This window comes from Anser anser (assembly GCF_964211835.1).
Source record: "Anser anser genome assembly, chromosome: 10".
In the NCBI taxonomy this organism is placed as follows: Eukaryota; Metazoa; Chordata; class Aves; order Anseriformes; family Anatidae; genus Anser; species Anser anser.
The window spans coordinates 8535456-8554224 of record NC_139730.1 but is presented as its reverse complement, the minus strand read 5'-3'; the positions used below and the strand labels follow the sequence as shown (position 1 = coordinate 8554224).

At 47.2% G+C, this 18769-nt stretch overlaps 1 protein-coding gene across 2 annotated transcripts; it reads right to left on the bottom strand.

Annotated features, from left to right (window-relative positions):
• Window positions 1-16: 16 nt before the first annotated feature.
• TICRR (TOPBP1 interacting checkpoint and replication regulator) lies at window positions 17-17672 on the bottom strand. 2 transcript variants are annotated; one of them, XM_083849553.1, is made up of 22 exons: window positions 16878-17672; window positions 14932-15217; window positions 14154-14395; window positions 13662-13905; window positions 13076-13208; window positions 12161-12303; window positions 11233-11439; window positions 10579-10727; window positions 10007-10101; window positions 9548-9641; window positions 9296-9375; window positions 8762-9004; window positions 8069-8165; window positions 7834-7903; window positions 6992-7132; window positions 6423-6513; window positions 5873-5934; window positions 4875-5030; window positions 4013-4170; window positions 1531-3826; window positions 786-899; window positions 17-449 (listed from the first exon to the last, which is right to left on the bottom strand). In XM_083849553.1, the coding sequence occupies exons 1-22, from the start codon at window positions 17535-17537 to the stop codon at window positions 331-333; spliced, it is 5880 nt and encodes a 1959-aa protein (XP_083705679.1). In that variant the 5' UTR covers window positions 17538-17672; the 3' UTR covers window positions 17-330. The 2 variants fall into 2 exon arrangements, with proteins under 2 accessions (XP_083705679.1, XP_083705680.1); XM_083849554.1 differs by having other exon boundaries at window positions 4875-5027.
• Window positions 17673-18769: the final 1097 nt, after the last annotated feature.

The window sequence follows — 18769 nt, the reverse complement described above, 5'->3', positions numbered from 1 at the left end:
TTCCGACCAAGTGACATTGTGAAAACTCGCATCAGTTTATTTTTACAAGAAAGCTGTCAAAGGTGGACAATTCTCCCTCTTCACTGAGCAGGACTGAACCTTCACCGCACAACTCAGCTACTACACGTGGGAGAAGTGTCAGAAAGGACAGAGAGCTGCCATAATTGTGGTTAAAACCTTTAGAGCAGTCCTTATTTCCACTGCTGTATCCTTGCATCCCCTCTCCCACCAATACAGACAGCTCCAGGACAGCACCAATTAAAAGTTCCTTGTTAAAATCCCCATGGCACAGCTCAGATAATAGCAATCCCATGTTGTATGGCTCCAAATTCAGCTGAGCAGCCTTTTCCGTGAGTAAGTCCTGCTGAGGGGCCGCTTCCTGGAAGCCACGCCGTGGAATGGAGACAGCTCCTGGCTGGTAATAGCTTCAAAGGCATCCGATTCTCTTTCTACAAGAGATGAAGAAATTAAAGCCACAATCTGCCAAAAAATTTACTTCCTGGTGACTCCAAGAAACCCAGTATCAAGAGGAGCAGTACGCTGAACTTCTGTTCTGCTACGCTTTCCTTCATTGCTGCCACCCCACCTTCCGAACTTCCCAGTTCACGCCAAATTTCTTGAAAACGTGAAAGACAGATACAGAAGTGGCCAATACACATACAGGCTTTCTGCACGAAGCCCAAGCCCTGGCCCAGCATGCTTTTGCTCTCATTTAACTGCGGGCAAGGGGAGCACGCTGGGCAGCCTGCTCAAGCCCAGCCTTCCCTTGCAGCACACGTGGTTACCTCGAGCACGTTTCCTCCGAGACGGCGGCGTCTGCCCCTTACACAGCAGCGGAGACTGAGTCAGTGCCAGAAGGCTGCTGGCAGAGAGCGCGCTCTTCACCGGTGGAGTTGCGCCTGGAGAAGCACAGTGACACACTGCAGCAAACTGACAGCTCGAGAGTGCCTTTAGCTAAGTCTCAGCCCTTATTCTACCTTGAAGCTCCCATCAGCACAAGTAATATTTAGAATTTGTCTAAAACAGGGGGTTTCTGGCACCAAGCAAGTCTGCAGTTGCATCTTCATGCATTTCATTTTCTTAAAATCCATTGCCTGGTCCAATTTCAACACGTACTGCAGCATAAGCGCTGTCACTTTCCTCAAGTCATGGTTTGTATTCCATCCTGCGTGCTGTAGTTACCTTACAGAACCTTTTTTCACTATGTGCTTCTACAGAGAGCAATTGGATGCAATTCATAACATTTCCTTTTAATTTTTCCAGCCTCCTGCTCTTTCATATTATCTCTTGCATCATTATTACTCCACTGATGAAATTTACTCCACTGATGAAATGCTCACAAACAATGCCAATAGCTGAATTCCTCACATCTGATCTGCCTCTCCACATAATTAGCTTCCGTGTCATTTGCAACCCACTCTTCCTCTCTACCTCAGTCTCCCTAAGACAGAAAGAAAGTAGTCGTGCCTTTTCTCTCTCCTACCCCACACTTCTAGCCATCTCTGAATTTCAAGAGTGCCACTTAATTACCTGATAAAAGGAAGACATCATCATCCCCCATGCAACTGTGCTGCACAGGAGTTACGAGTGAACACGCTCTGGGCTTCTCAGAAAGCACCGAGTCTATCCTTGATTTGCTTCTGTTGCCCTCATCTGGGGAAAAGACACAGAGATCCGAGCTGTGCTTATCACCACAAGTTCTCTTAGCCTCATGATTCTCCTCCTTCTCCGGAGACAGAGATGTAAAGGTCCGCTTCCGAGATTTTAAGCCGAAAGTTCCCACGACAAAGCTCTCTTCAGCTCTGGGTTCAGAATCGGTAGGAGACGCCTGATCCTGCAGCCTGCAAATCCCTTCCAGCTCAAACTCTCCGAGCATACTTATTACTTTGCTACTGCAGTGCTCCAAGACCTTCACTTCTTCTCTGCCTGCTGACATCCTTATTTCATCCGCATTCTTCTCACTTCGACCGCAGCTAGCGTTAGCAGTGCTGCCCGCTGCTCTCTTTCTCCGAGGCCAGTCCTTGATAGCATCAGGGGTGCTCTTCCCCTTCAGCTTTGGAGAAGGCGTCTGGGGAACTTCTGCTTCCAGGGGAGACGGGGAGGTGGCGTTCGAAGCACAGCTCGTTGGGGTGTACGACTGGCAGATGTAGGTCTGTCCCCCACCTTTCCCAGGCGTACTGTGGAAAGAGCGGAAGCAGGAGGGTGAGACACAGGCAGCTGCAAGTTTCCCTGGGTGTTTGCTGCACGAGGTCATCGCAAGATCACCGAAGGGGCTTTCTCCTCCCTTGGGTTTGCTGGCGTTTGCTTCAGGTTGAACTTCCAGCGCTGAGCAAGAGCTAACCTTCTTAATGCGAAGCTTGGGTAGGCCTGAAGCTTGCATTTCAAGTTCAACTTCGTAAGTCGGTGGGCTAGCAGAAGGCACTTTGCAATGGCTTTTAGGAGTGGAGAACCTGGCTGGAAGCTCAGGGTTCCCCATCCGTGCTGCGGCCTCCCGCTGCCTCCTGTCTGCCGTGCAGCGTAAGGAGTAGGCAGGAGCAGACTTCGGTAGAGGAGGTGAGGTACTCAGAGCACATCTGGAGCGTCTCCTAAGAGATGGAGCCTTTGTCCTCGTACATTCTTCTCTCAGTAGGCTCCTTGGCTCCACCTCATCGCTGCTTGTTTGAGAACTGCTCAGGAAGGACTCACAGGTGCTCGCACTGGAGTTACCCCCCTTGACCACCTGCTCACGCTCCATCTCAGCACTCAGCGTATGTTCTCCAGCAGGCACCTTCGGAGAGGAATGCTCTTCCACATTTCCTGGGTCCTTTCCTGGAGAAGAGTTTTGAGCCATTACATCCATCGGTTTATTTTTCTCTGACACAGGGGTATTTTCAGGACTGTGGGACTTACAGAGCTGGAGGCTTTCTACACAAGAGTTATCACCATTATCACGATGATTGTCCTTATTTCTGGAAGGTGTTTCACATGCACGTGTGAGGTCCTCTCCTCCAGAATTTGGCTCACATCCACTTTGCTTGGAGGTGTCAAGTGGGGACTTCGGCAAAGAACCAGAGATACCTGGAGATTTCAGAAGAGATCTTTTAGGCGCATTAAATTCCCCGTGAGACTCGCTAGCCTGCGCATGAGAAGGAGAGCTGATTGCTGCGGCACTTGCAGAATTTCTACAGAGAGGAGAATTGAAGGGAGACTCCAGCTTCACAGTGAGCTCAGCCATTCCTACAGTCGGTGGGCTGGCAGCTAAGGTAGGTAACTTTGAACCTGAACCTTCAAGCTTCCTGGGAGTGCTTTCCGTTGCTTGAGATACTGCTTCTGACTGCACCTGGATTTCACTTGGAAAGATATGCCTCTGAGTACCAACTGAAGAGGATAATTTTGAGAGGGATCTCAAGGAACACCTTGGTATTCGCAGTTCTGTAAGAAAACTTTCCTGGAGGGCAGATGAGGAAGAACCAAGTGGATTTGAATTGTTCCGAGGTAGTGAAGAGTTCACAGTGTTTGATGCCTCGTTACGCTCCGGCATTTGTAAGCCAGCCTCTTTGCAAGGAGGGGAAAGTTTCTGTTGTGGAGCACAATCCTTAGATGTTACTTGCAGTAAGCGAACCCTTTTACTTTCCCTTAACGCAGATGGGGACTTGACCCCTTGTACAGGACAAGAAAAGTACTTTCCCAAACACTTAGCTGCACTCTGCTTAGCAGCTGGACTTCTGCTGGGAGTCTTCTCCAGTTTTTGGGGAGTCCTGTGGAGAATGCGAGGTGATCTCCTTGGTAGTTTACTGGCAGAACTCAGTAGCTTCTGCGTAGATTTAATAGGTGTTTTTCTAGGAGTCTGCAGTGGAAAAAAACGGAATCAGCCTTGTTCTATTCCAACAGTAGTATCCATCCTTCTTAATATTTACTTGAAGGTTTAAAGCAAACTGATTAGACTTAAACACTAAATTTAAGATGTATAGGTCTCACTAAACATAAATAGAGTAAGGGGATTGAAGGAAGAGAGAGGGGCAAGTGTTTTTACCTGACAGGCCGTCAGCTCCTCCAAGTTTAAAGAATCTTTTCTTGTTCTCGTCCTTCCAGATGGATGCTTCTCTGCAGGGCTACACTTATCAATGACTGCACCAAAAAAAAGTCTCTTGGGAGTCTGGACTGTGGGGCTCCTGGAGTGCAGCTTAATGCCTGTGAAGTAGAATAGCACAATTCAACTAACACCAAGTAACCTGCCACGAACAATTGTCTCAATCACTTCAGATGTATGGACAGGTAGTGTACAAAGCCGCCTGCCCTAGCAGTTTTTCTAGCCTGATGTTAAGATTCACTAGAATTATTATTTCCCAAACTAAAACTAATATCCATCCATAGAAAGAGTGCTCCTGAAAAGAAGAAAAAGCTCAGCCTCCTATTTTATTTACAGCTCATAGCATCAGAAAGTTCTAGTTCAAGACTAAGGATTTTAGTAGGTAAAACAAAGAAATAAGTGAAACCATTGCAACTGATAATCCTACTGAGAAAGCCAGCAAAGAACAACCCATCAGTCATTGCTTTATGCCGCCAAGAGACAAAGCAGCTTTAGGATTTCTGTCCCAAATTTTACAGGGTTGCACTGCACTTAAGGGATGCAGAATGGCAATCAGTGATATTCTGTTAGATGGGCCTGACTAGTTGAAGCTGGCAGTGTGTTCATCATAGAAATAGCTGCCTCTCCATCCTACAAATGGAGATTCTCAGTTCAAAAATCAGTCGGGATGAGTTTTTCTCTACAGAAGGCATTACATGATAGCTCTTCACTCCTTACAGTCTTTTAGAGAACGAATCAGACTTAGGGCTATCCATGCCAGCTTTTCAGATCAGCAGTATCAGCCTGCTCAAGTTCCATTCAGTACCTGCTACGTCCTGCTGAGTGCAGCTCTCCTCTTCTCGTCCTTGGTGGACTCGCTGTGAATTCTGTGAGCTGGGCTGCGTAGCGGAATAGAAAACACCAGAGTGGGTCCTATTCAAAGACAGTTGTTTGAGGCGTGGACTTCTTCTTAAACCTGCTTCTGAAAGGCAACATCAGAGACTGAGCCTTCTTTCTCCCTCAACAACGGGGACATCTTCAGGAACAGATCACAATGGAAAAGAACACACTAAGAAGAAACTTCCACACAGCTAACATTATCTCACATACAAAGGCAAGTATGTGAAGAAAAACGCTTCTACTTTCCTGGGATGTTTGGAGTACTAATGCACACAAGTCTCCCTCCAGATCATAGTCTCCTGTCCTCTTAAGTCATGGTCACTTTCCTCCCTCTCCAGCAATTGCAGAAGAAGGAATACTAGAAAAATCCATATTCATTCCAAGTTACATCCAGATTACGTTAGTTAACTCTCCCTTAGTTAACTCTCCTCTTTTTACTATATTTTACCTTCCTACTTGCCCAACCATGCTCTTTTCTTCTTCCTTCCTGGGGAAGAGAAACAGCAGCAGCCAATATGACATAGCCACCTGGCTCTGCAGAACACCTGTCTGGGACAGTAGAGGTCAGAGCAGTTTTAGGGTCCCAGCACTAACACATTACATTCAAAAAAAAAAAAAACAAACCTGTGTGCTAGTTTGACCATAATTACAGCAGCTCAAGGTCTTGTTGACCCATGAAGTCCTTCAAATACCTTCACTTAAGAAAGGTAAATAGCAACTTTTCCAAGTGAAAATGCAGAGGGTAGTCAAAGGGTATTCAAAGCAGCAAGCTGCAAGGAGTTCCATCAGAGGAGGCTGCGCTCCACCAAGAACTGTAGAATACTTCTGTATCACTTATTTGTGAGTTACCTAAATTGAAGCACACTCGCCTTAAGGACTACAACACAGCAAAAATACCTTTAATCAAAAAACCTTACTGCTTACCAATTATGGCCTTCTCTGGAGACTCTTCTACAACACCAGTGTCACAGCCTGGATCAGAAGACCTTGAAAAAAACCAGCAATTTAGACTTTACATACTGTTCACGTTTACAAAAACGGAACTTACCATGAAAACTGAAACGCAGTACTATATTCTACAACAATACACTGCTTTGGGGGCTACTCGGAGCAGCCAGTAAGCACTCTGCCTCCTATTAGGACATGACTGAGTATAAGCATCTTTATCTATCCTACAGCTAGAGCATTTGCTTCCACATGAAACTGCTAAGTTTAAGCCTGGATTGCGCAGGTTGCAGCACAGGCTTCCTCTTCAGAAATTCTCAGAGCAGCAGCTAAACCTAAACAGCACTTTGCTGCAGGAATTAAAGTACTTTTACTTACACAATGAAACTTAGCCTCCACTGGTTCTCTGTTCTCTTTGCTACCTTAGGTGAAGGTGACACACTTTCAACACAAAGAAGATATCTGGTTCGTGTGCTCGGCCGTTAAACACCCAGCACTTACTGACAAAATTCAGAAAGAGCTTACTCACCGGCCTTTGATCTGCCTATGCAAAAGTCTCCTAGAGACCTGCTTATGTAGTGGTGTTTCTGCAACTCTCTTGGTCAGTAACTTGTGATGATCTTAAAAATAAAGAAATTCAAGCAATGAATGGATATAGCACCACATAATTATAAAGCAGTTAGGAGAAAGAATTAATTTCACATGGGTTTCAGCTTATGAATGACTGCCAATATGGAACAACTAGGCATCAGCCTCCCAGCACTCAAATTATTTTACATATTTAAGAGTCCAGTGTCTACACTTCTTATTCTCTTAATTTATTAATAGCACTAACTTTAATGTGACACACATAAGATTACTTTCATTCTTTAACCTTCATTGGCAGATCTTTTTGTAACCAAGCATTTTTAACATTTGATTTCTTTGTGAGGTGTACGGAATTCAGTAAAAAACAGGTTTCGGTTCCAATGCCATCCTATTCTCTATACAAGCAACCACAGCAATGATTCAAAATGCTTTCTCCTGAATTGAAAACACTGCACAATTAGTTACAGAAGCTCTTCCACAGCTATCCTACACGTGCAAGTTATGACCTACCTTTAGCACCTTCATCAGAGCATTTGTATTTTAGGCCTTCCACAGCAGATACTGACTGGCTTCTAGGCATCTTTTTCATAGACCTTTTGGATGGTGAACGTATTCCTTCATTGAAGAGGTTCCTCCTTACCTTTGTAACCTCTGTGAGGCAAGACAAAGCAAGAAACAATCAGATTAAAATGAAAAAGTAGAAAGTCAGAAGTACTTTAGAGGCCAGAACACACTGAAAAGTGGCGTGGTTTGGTTGGTTGTGTTTTTTTTTTTTTTTTGGGGGGGGGGGTATGATTATCGGGGAGGGTGGGGAGAGTTGTTACTGGACTGTATCATCCTCTAAATCCATCCTGGACTTGTATTAAATTTGTATTATCCATGCTTTCCAGCAATAAGCTGCTAGCAGGTGCCATAGCAGAAAAAGCAGCCAGCCAGCATCCCAGATGGAGCAACACTGAGTAAGCTACAAAGTCTCAACTGAAGTACACGTGGGTTCAGGGAACAGATGTGGGATTTAAATCTATTATGTATTTTTGAGGAGAAACATCCTGTTTCCAGATGTAAGAGCTTTCTCCTGCCCTCACTTTTTTTTCAGAGCAGATGGAAATAATTGCAACAGCCAAGGAAGAACTGAAAGGTTGTGTGTTTTTTTCAGGATATATGATGCAAGTTTTCTGTATGTGAGCACACAGAAAACATTTTTCTCCTCAAAGTTTTTTTTCCAGAATTCAGTGAAGTTTCCTTCAGATCTCCAGGATGCTTCAGCATGATTTCATGAGCTCACTGAAATTTACAGGGATAGCACGTGCTGAAGACGCACCTTTCCATGGAAAAGCTAGAAGTCAATATACCTTGCACTGCTTCTTTCTGCAGAGGCATTTGTTGGGATTTCTCAGTGGCAAGGTAAGACCGTGAGCTCTCCTAAAACAAATAAAGAAGTAAGACTCACTGGAAGTTTTGATACAAGGCATACCTACTGAGTTAATACAAAGCAAGATTTTTTTTTCCCCACTCAAGTGTCACTTCACAATGTTGCTGCACCCCTGCACAAGCAACCCACACACAACCCTTCTGTGAGAGTTTTACCTTTCTGATGGGAGTCTTGGCTGTCTTGGGAATCTCAATTTGACGCAAGTTCTGTGATGCTTCTGTCATGCTCCTGTGTCTGGCTAATATACTATTCCTTTAGAAGTTATACAAAGGTGAAGTTAAAATAAGATCAGAAGTGTAGCTATCAACCTAACGACAATTAAACATGGGTTTGACTCTTGAGATAGAAAGCCTTTATCTAAATTCAGACTGCAAATTATTAGTTAGTACATCATTTGTTACAATATTGAAAAATGATTTGCAATATAACTACTATAATTAACTTTAAGGTTGGTATTAAACTCACTTCACAGTTTGCAGAAATGTACACAGAATCCCCAACACAGAGGGCTCCAGTAAATCGCAGTTTTCACTTTAGTGATACAGGGTCACCTAACTGCGTAGTAGAACTCCTCTGAGAAGAGGCCCACAAACTCTGCTTGCGCATAGAGCAGGCATACAGAATCAAATCAGGATTGCACTTTGATATAATAAAACAATGGGAAGTTATAATGAAAACTGGGAGCCCTTTATATTTCCCATCAGGCTTGCAGAGCTCTCAGCAAGTGAGAGTTTGCCCCAGCTAGCCATTCAGCAACAGAAACCAAAACGATAGAGCTATAGCTTAGTTAGCTCCACAGACACAGGGCCAGGCTGCAACAAGCTGCCTTGCTTATTTGGGATTATTACCTTCTCTTTTTGGCAGATCGGGTGCGCAGTTCCTCCAGCTGATCACCCTCGCTGCGTAGGCAAACAGCACTGGGAGTTAGGGCAGATGATAAAGACTCTGGAAGGCCCGGAGATTTGCTATCCAGAGTCACTGAATCATCGCTGAAGAAGTCTGAAGGCAGAACGGATGCCAGCTTTGGTGGTATTCGTGTACCCAGACTGTAGTAAAGATCTCCAAGGGTCTTCGGTATAGAATTCATATACCTAGAGCATCAGAGAACCCACATCAAATAGTCCCCCACAAAACCAACTACATTACAATCCCCAGGTTTAAACGGAATCTTTAGGTATCAATTAAAAAAAGCTTTTTTGCCATTAGTTTACATGCTTATCAGCTATGTTTACGTTAATTAAAAGTGTAGCAAGCAGAATAGTCTAAACTTCTTAGAATTACAATAACGCAGTAAATCAAAGCTGTAGATTTCTGTTTACTCAGAGAGCATGCAACTAAAACCAGAGTCCTCAGTAACAATTGAGTCACCCCAAAAAACTTACAATTCCAGTATGTCCTCTAGAAACTTTGTAAGATAAGCTGGGTCTTCAGTCAGACATAAAATGCGCAGCATATCTGTCATCTGGAAGAGGAGGAAGCCAGGTGAGAAAATGAATTAGGCCATGACAGTTGTTAACATCAGATTTTTAACAAGGAATACAGAACATTACAGTAGAATCAGGGGAAAACTACAAGTTCCAGATCTACATCCCTCGTGCCATCCAAAACCACAACTTGGTCTACAGTTTACTCACCTCTTCTAACAGCTGCTCCATTTCATCAGTGTTGCTTTGTAGTGAAGGGCACTGAAGACACAACTCAAGGCGCAAGAATACCTGAAGTTGACACCTAAGAAAACAAGCAGTCATTTACCGCCCCCTTTGTCTGGAGGAAACTGAGTATTTACTTCAAAATGTTTACTCAAAAAAAAAAACAGTAAATATTGTAGGGGAAGTGGCTCCTTTTGACAACCCAAATCAGTTAATACTTCCTTTTGGTGGCATGGGAAATGTCTTATTTCAGATATTGGCTGCAATGCTCGTCATATAATATATATTTGCATTTAACGAAATGTTTTTACTGCAACCAAAGATTCTTTAGAATGTTTACCCATTTAAATACCTTTCCACTTGCACAAAAAAAAAGCTACCATCAAGAATTGCTAACTAACTCTATAGCATCTCTGAAGTTGAAGCAAATAAAGTGTCTCGTACTCTCTGACTTTGGTTCCTTTCTCTGAGCCATGCTGTTGTCTGAGCGCTTTGCTCGTCTTCAGGAGATGGTTTCTGACTCGTTCCATGCAGGCCACCTGTAAAGACACAATTACAACGAAGTTTGTAATTTTGTGCCACTATCTTGGGAATAGCTTGATTTTTTCTTCTCCTTCAAGGACGGAATTGCTTTGATTTCAGTGACTTAGCAAAGATTAATCATGAAAAGCAAAAACAGAAGACAACTTTAAGATACGGTTTGTTAGAATCTATTTTTTTAAAATACTGTCTTTAAGCGAAATTAAAATTCAAAATGAGGTCAATGTAAATGAAAAAGGATCTGCTGCAATCTTTTACCAATGGTGTGAACTGATAACTGAAATGGATTTTCTGACATTCTTTACAATTATCTACAGATTTTTACTACTGATTCAGCACAGATAAGAGTGAGTGGTTTTGACCAAGTACAAACATATAAAAAAAATTAAGGTAAGTTGAAGGAAAAAAGAAGCCTGAAATAGCAAAAACTCTAATTCCTAGATTAGTAACAACCCTGCTTACATATTCTCACCTACCTCTTTCTCTTTGGCATTTTGTACTTTCAAGAACCTTTTAATGGCCATGATCATGTTCTGGGCACACACAGATGAAAGAACTTCCTCAGCAACAGCCTTCTGATAGCTTGTAACTAGGTGGGCCTGCAGTTCCTCCTCAGTTTTGAAGTCTGCAAGGGAAGCGGTTAAAGTCAACTAAATACCAGTTTACCACACCCTACTGATGAAAACCCCATTCCAACTGAAGAAAGGATTATAGGAGGTTGTTAACAAGACTTTTCTCCAACAAAGAGGCATGCAGACCACAGAACAATAACAGAAGTAGCCCTAGGTCCAGAACAAATGATCCAAACACATCACCAAGGGGTACTTCCCTTTACTTCTTTTGGTACAGAACTACAACAGAGGACACCACAGATCTTTATTGTTCTTTTCAGATGGAGCAGGAAATTAATCCCAGAAGTTATAACATTATGACGTAAACCTTTACAGAAACCAACTGAGAGAAAGGTGAAAAATTAGAAGTAATAACCAATGTGTGCCAACACAAAGATATAGAAACCCAAACAATCTGCTCCCTACCTACTGGTACTCCATTATTTTCTCTCTCTCTCCCTTCCTTAAAAATTCAACATAACCTCCTACAAATATCAGAACTGCTAAGTCAGTACACACCTATTGATACTTTAAGCACCTTTTCTTCCAGTTTTTCATCCAACCTTTTTGCCAAAAGCTTCTGTGGAACCTTCTCGCTCACTGTTGGTGACACACCATCAGGTTGAAACTTCTGTGCTTTTACATTGAGTCTTGCAACATTAAGCATCTGCAGGGATCTGGACATGGTCTTCATCTTCTGCCTGACTGGAGTTCGGGGAACCCCACCTGCAACACAACAGGAAGCGAGTTAGTTCCACCATCGAACAATGAGGCAGGAACACCACCAAGGGAGAACATCATTTAGAGTTATGTGCTGCTATCAGGCAAGATTAGTAACTTTTAGTTGAAAATAAATAGGCTCTAAAAGGTTTGTATTTCTCCATGAAATGTACAGGCAGCAGAGGAGGTAGCTAGTTCTCCAAGTCAGAAGTGACCGAAAATTTTCACTCCAGGTAAGTTAGGAGTAGAATCAGAAGTAGCATATACCTGAAGCAATTTTGTGTCACAGAAATAGAAGTACCTGAAACAGGGATATATCATGAGGATACATGCACCACTGGTTAGCATGCTAAAATGTAACGATGAAACTCTTCTGGAAAACAAAGTACTTAATTTCTCCAAACTAGGAAAAAATAAAGAGGTTTCCAATATTTAGCAGAACTTGCAGAGGTCCCTGTTCCAACAACCAGTGAAAGTGCAGAGCTCTGCATGCTGCTTTTTAATCGTCAGTCGCTGTGCAGCCTTGAATTTAGAAGCCATTTGGGCCGTACTAAAGGACAATACTAATATTTAAGTTATGCTGTCTTTAAATAGAGAAAGAAATCTAAAGCATGCCACTACTCAGGAGAGGATGGATCTTTAGGGTTTATACAATAAGGAGGCCTGCTGAGAAATTTCTATCATCTTTAATTGGTAACATGCACATATAATCTCAAATCATACATACGTCTTTTTCTGTTATTTCCTGGTCCAGCTGTGGCAGATATTTCACTGAATTTTCTTTGGTACAGCTCAGACAGACTTTCTGAGAGCTCCACTTCAGATTGGTCTGCACCATCCTTCTCGTTAGCACAAGGAACCTGCAGGAGCCTACATAAAAGAGCAATTCAACACAGGTATCAAAAAAGAGAGGGGGAGGCACACCTCTTGTTCTTACTGCACATGAGCCTGCTTCTACATGCAAGCCTTTCTTCCTCTAAGCCTTAGGGAAGCACAACTCTACAGTGCAAGTAACACAGGCTGGTACTCTTCTAAAGCCTGCTCCCTAACAGCCTTACAGAAGCAATAAAACCACCCAATCCACCATCTTAAAAGAATCACACCAAACTGGAAACAAGCACAGCAGGAGTTGCCTGATGTACGACAAATGCCACTGATCCATGTCAGAAGCGCACACGAGCAGCTTCACGCTACCTAGGCTGTCCTACGTTGTGCATTTTTTATGTTGCATTCAGCAAGACCTTTAAAGAACGCAGATTAATACGTTCTCAGCAAACACCAACAGCGATAACAAAACCACTTGTCTTCCAGTACTTTGCAGCGAATCTTACTGAAGCAGAAGCGGTGCAATCTGCCACCTGGCAGATCTGAATAGCTTTGGTCATTTAAACCATCTATCTCACTCCTGAAGCTGTCAAGACCTTAATGCAAGCTGACTGCTACCCAAATATCCTGTTCCCACTCCCTTTTGTCTCACACACCAAGGCATACTGAAGCAAAAGCATATAATGCTTTTATTTCTGTGCTCACTTTACTAAGGTGAGCATTTCATTCTAGCACTTTGAGCAACAATACAGCCACGCTCCCTCAAAAGGGCGCAGAAATTCTTGAGTGCTACTCAGACTTGTTTCATAAAAAGTACCTGAATGACTCCATCAGGTCTGAGCCCGCTCCACAAACATTTGATGAACGATACCATGCTTCAAGCGCTGAAGGATGCCAGCTCCCTGTACTGGACAGCTCCCGTTGGACCCAGTCTGGCATAGGAGTTTCTTCTGAACAGACAAAAATAAAAATATTAGAAGGAAGCTAAATGAAATGGCAGAAGGCTCTGAGGCCTCCACAGAGGCTCTAAGACAGAGGTTTCCAGAGCTCAGCTCACAGAGGGACAATTTACTAGCCATACATCAGGCTGGGAGACCTGTAAGATTCACAGTAACACAAAAGAGGCGAGCCAAAATCAGTCTCCTTGCAGCCACATGCAAAGGTTTTACAGAGATAGCCCACGTGACACTTTTTAGAAACTTGTCCCCAGGCATGTGCAGCTGTGCTTTACCTACAAGGCAACAGAAACTAACGCTGTCAATAAAACTGAAAGGCCTGAGCCACAGAAATCAAGACAAAACGAGACTCCTCACTGAGGAAATCATGAGATCTGATTCGGAGTGGAAGGCTCTGAAGCTAGAGTGGATCAAAATACGGTAAGCTTTGCATTTCCTAATGCCTACCTGTGCTAGCTAGAGAATCCTCCGCTGTCATGTCAATTTTACTCAACACACTATGCACAATATCTGGGAGATGCAGAGCGGGATCTTGGGAAGAGTCCTCCACCACAGCTCCTTCAAGGTTGCGCCGCTGAGCTTCTGCGGTCTGCTCAGCACGCAGGAGAGTGAGAACCGCGGCGCTCTCAGAAAGCGGTGACAGAACAGCAGTGCAGGGGCACCACGTCTTAGATAGAGACACGTCAGCAACCTACATTAAAAAAAAATACACTTTTACATTTTCTGGAAATATACAAAGACTTAACGAGCACAAACATTTTACAAACTGGTTGTAGACATCCGTGATCTTCTAAAAAACGTTCCAAATTTAGCTCCAAATGAGCAATTTGCAGTGTAACAAATACCAACATTATTGTTTTCACAACGTGACACTGTCACCCTTTTTGCCACAATTTGTTTCACAACAGATACTAGGTTAGGGCAAAGAGAAGGATTTACCATGTGCAGTTCTTCAGCCGCTAGACTCCTCAACAGCTGATGAAACAGTACCCGGTTATGTTCTGCACAGTCAGCCTCGGAAATGTGCAGTATCCAGCTCTCTGTGAGAAAGCTGCCAGCCTGCATCCAGTTCCAACCCGTCAAGCTGCCTTTCAGGAAGATATTGACCGGACAACGCAGTTGTTGTTGGCTCATGGCTAGAGGTTCCAGAATCACAGCACAGTTTTCCTGCTTCTTTCCTCCTGTGCAACGATAAAATAAAAACAAAAGCCCTAAACTGTGTAGAAGGTTCTTTTATCTGGATGGAGACAATTTCAAGACAAGAAAAACAACTACCAAGATTAAACAGGGAACAGCTCTTCAGTAAGATCTCCCCAGGCTCTCATGAAGGGACTACTAAAGAAAGAAAACGCACACTGCATGCTGCTTTAAAGCTACGTTTTCTTTTGAAGGGCCTTTTTATGCATCTTCTTTAGCCAGATTGAAGAAACTGAGCTAAAGCATGTAGAAGGCTGTATGCCTATATAGTATGGGACCAGCAAAGAGTTCCTCATGCATCCAAACTTCTGGAAAGCTTGGAAGAGACCCGAACAGGAATACAGGCCAATAGCTCTTGTACCAGAGGAACAAGAACACTTGGAGATTTAAAAACACACATGCTAATAAGAAACACAGACCCTTAAACATCTAAAGTTACTCCCGCTCATGTTGTACACAAGGGGAACTCATCAAGCACCCTGGCTAACAGCCTTATTATTATGCCTTTAAAGAAAATTACCAGGTGTGCTGAGAAACAACGTCCCTTCTTGCTTGGGGAATGCTGCTTGAAATACGGAGGGCTTCGAAAACAAGCAGTTCAAGGTTGAGTCCAGTGGCAGAAGCGACGTCCATGGCAGTGTCTGCGGCACTGGGGAACTTAGATCTTCAGGAAAGCCATGACCAAGGTGCGCCCTGTGGTGGCTCAGACACTGCACTAAGGTTTCAGACGGCAGAATGGTGCCTCCTATCTGGTGGAGCAGCTCAAGCATTGTCCAGTACCCAACGTGATCCGGGGATCCGATCACCTGAAATGAAGTAACAGAGGGGCCTCGAGTTACCATTGGCAGTGAGACAATCTCTACCCAAACGACAAATAAAGACCGCATGTTTTTAGAAGAAGTGGTGTAACAAGCATACACAGAGCAGCTCAGTTCTTCCCAAGTGTTTTCGTGGACTCTACCAACTTCCAGGGGCACCCAACAGAGAAAAGACTACTCCAAGTGAACTAAGAGGTAGCCAGTCCTTTCAAGGATGAGGTTTTGAGTACAGTACCTAGACACCTGAACCGTCACACTGCTACCTAACTCCAAGGACAAGACAGACAGCCCACCAATAAACACTGTAGTTACTAAATCACTGACACGTCTCAGTCAAAAGGAGAACTTCCATTACAAGGACAGCTTCCATTACAAGGACATAGGCAAAGCAGAGACGTTTAATGCCTTCTTTGCCTCAGCCTCCAATGCTGATGCTGGGCTTCGGGACCCAGGGTGCCCTGAGCTGGAGGACCGTGACAGTGGGAATGACAAACTCCCAACCGACCCTGACCGTGTGCAGGATTTGCTGCTCCTCCTGGATCCATACAAGTCCATGGGTCCGGATGGGATTCATCCCAGGGTGCTCAGACAGCTGGCTGATGTCATCGCGGGACCTCTCTCATTTATTTTTCAACGATCTTGGGAATCTGGAGAGGTCCCACTGGACTGGAAGCTGGCAAATGTGCCAATTTTCAAGAAGGGCAAGAAAGAAGATGACCCTGGTAATTACAGGCCCCTCAGTCTCACGTCAGTGCCTGGTGAAATTATGGAGATGATCCTTGGAGTTATTGAAGTGCACCTGGGGGACAATGCAGTCATTGGTCCCAGCCAACGTGGGTCCATGAGGGGCAGGTCCTGCCTAACAAATCTGATTTCCTTTTATGATAAGATCACCCATCCAGTCAATCAAGGGAAACCAGCTGACGTGATCTTTTTGGACTTCAGCAAAGCTTTTGACACAGTTTCCCACAGGACCCTACTGGACAAAATGTCCAGCATACAGCTAAACAAAACCATCATGCGATGGGTGAGCAATTGGCTGACAGGCAGGGCTCAAAGGGTTGTGGTAAACGAGGCCACATCTGGCTGGCGGATGGTCACCAGTGGGGTCCCCCAAGGCTCTATTTTAGGGCCAGTCCTCTTCAATGTTTTTATAAATGATTTGGATGTAGGACTAGAAGGTGTTTTGAGCAAATTTGCCAACGACACCAAACTTGGAGGAGCTGTGGACTCGGATGAGGGTGGAAAGGCCTTGCAGAGAGACCTGGACAGATTGGAGAGCTGGGCAGTCACCAACCACATGAAGTTTAAAAGAAGCAAGTGCCGGGTCCTGCACCTGGGACAGGGCAACCTTGGCTGTTGGAGTTTAAGAAGCGTTTGGACTGCGCACTTAGTCACATGGTCTGAATTTTCAGTAGCCCTGTGCGGTGCCAGGAGTTGGACTCAATGACCCTTATGGGTCCCTTCCAACTCGGGATATTCTATGGTTCCGTGATCCTAGCTGTCAGCATCTTACCGACCAGGACTACGTGGCAGTGGCTGCAGACCTCCTTCCCACCCAAAGCTCACCACACAGTACACGATCTTCCCTCCCTTCTCGTACAGAAGCTCAGTGTAGAGATGGCCCAGCAGAGCCTTTGCTCCCTACCTGCGACCACTCGGCGGTGTCCACCCAGTACAGCGTGACCTTCTGGTCCGCCAGCAGCTCCTGGACGCCCCTGGGCAGGAGTTTCTCTGCCACCTCCTGGGCCGTGGGCGGCTCTGGGGGGGCGGCGGCGGCGCTGCCGGACACGAACTGCCGCAGCTCCCGGCCGGAGTGGGGACAGGGCGAGAAGAGGAAGACGGCGTTGGCGAAGCCCTCGGGGGCCGCCCGGCTCTCGGGGGCCTCTCCCCTCGCCGGCCCGGGCGCTGATCTGCGGCTGCCGCGGAGGGGCTTGGCGGGGGAGGCGATCTCGGGCCGCTCCCACTGGAAGCCCAGCAGCGTCTCCTTCAGCCCGCCGTGCGTGAGGGCGGCGCGGGGCGCGGGCCCGGGCAGGCCGCTGCCGGCGGCCCCCATGCGCTCGGCCAGCTCCTCCTCGAAGCGCGCCCAGGCGCCGGGCCCCGGCTGCCGAAAGCCGCCGCCCCGCGAGGCCCCGCCGCGGCCGCCCAGCGAGTCGAAGAAGCGGAAGGCCCAGCGCAGGCGGGGTGGCCCGAAGCGGCAGCACAGGTGGTTGAGGAGGCGCAGGGCGCCCCGCCGCAGCTGCGCCCGCCGGCACGGGCTGGCGGTGTCCAGCAGGAACACGGCGCTGGGCGAGCACGGCACCGACATGATGGCGGCGGCCGCGGCGGCCGCCCCGTCACGGCCCCTCGGCCCCCTCACGGCCCAGGCGGCCCCTTGCCCCCTCACGACACCGCCGCCATTACGCGCTCGTCTCCTCGCGCCTCAGCTTCGCGCTCCCTCATTGGCCGCCGCCGCCAGCCCGCCTCCCTGAATCCGCGCCTCTCATTGGCTCGCTAGGAATGGGGGAGCATGCGCGTTGTGCGGGCCCGCGCTCCATGTGGGAACGGTGCTAGCTGCTGATTGGCCGCAAGCGCCGCGCGCCGCCTGATAGGCGCGGCGTCTGATTGGCGAGCGGCGGGGAGGAGATCGAGAGGGCGTGGCCAGGGCTAGGGGCGAGCCGATTGGCGGCCGCTGCCGCTTTCAAACTTAAAGGCGGGAGGGGAGGGCGCGGTGGTGACGTCATCGCCTGGCCGCCCTCTCATTGGGCTCCGTGGCGGTGACGTCAGCGCGGCGGGGGCGCGCCGGCGGGTGTTGGCGGGGCCACGTGCGGGGGGTGCCCGAGCCCGGCGGTGCCCGAGCCCCGCTCCGCTGGGCCCAGCACGGGGCCGTTCCCCAGGGGTCCCCCGCTCGTGGGCAGCCGCCGCCCGCCCCCCGCGGCCGCGGGGCTCCGCGCCCTGGCCTGAACCGGCCCGGCCGGGCGTGTTTATGGAGCACCAGCGCCCGGCGCCGTTAATGGGCCGGAACTGCCGCCCGGCCCCGGGAGCGGCCACCCAGAGCACGGGAAGGACACGGGGACGCGGGGAGCCGCGCTGTGCCCCTCTGTTCACGCTGCCCAACGTAGCTCTGGGGTCGGTGCAAAATGCCCGGCCTTGTCTCCCATTCCTGGAGCTTTCCTGCTGGCCCCGAACCTTCCGCGGTCCCTGACCTTCCTTGCGTTCACGCCCCGCGAGGCCAGCATGCGCTCATCTGCATCAGGGCAGTGCCCTCGCACACGCTGTTGGGGGGCAAATGACAGCCCGGGGTGCCCCACTGCTCCCCTCTGCTGCAGCTCCCTCCTGCGTGGAAGTGGAGGAACCACGGCTCAGGCAGCCGAATGCCTCGGAGCTGCTTCTCAGCCTGCTCGGGGTCTGCCCTGCCGGCCAGGGCCCCAGGAGCTACCGGCCCTCCTGCTGGGGGCTGCTCTTGGCCCCATATGAGGTGCCATGGCTGGGGGCTGCTCCCGGCCGTGCCACTTGTCACTAAGTCACCGGTGAGTGTGTACCCTGAGGATGAGGCAAGGC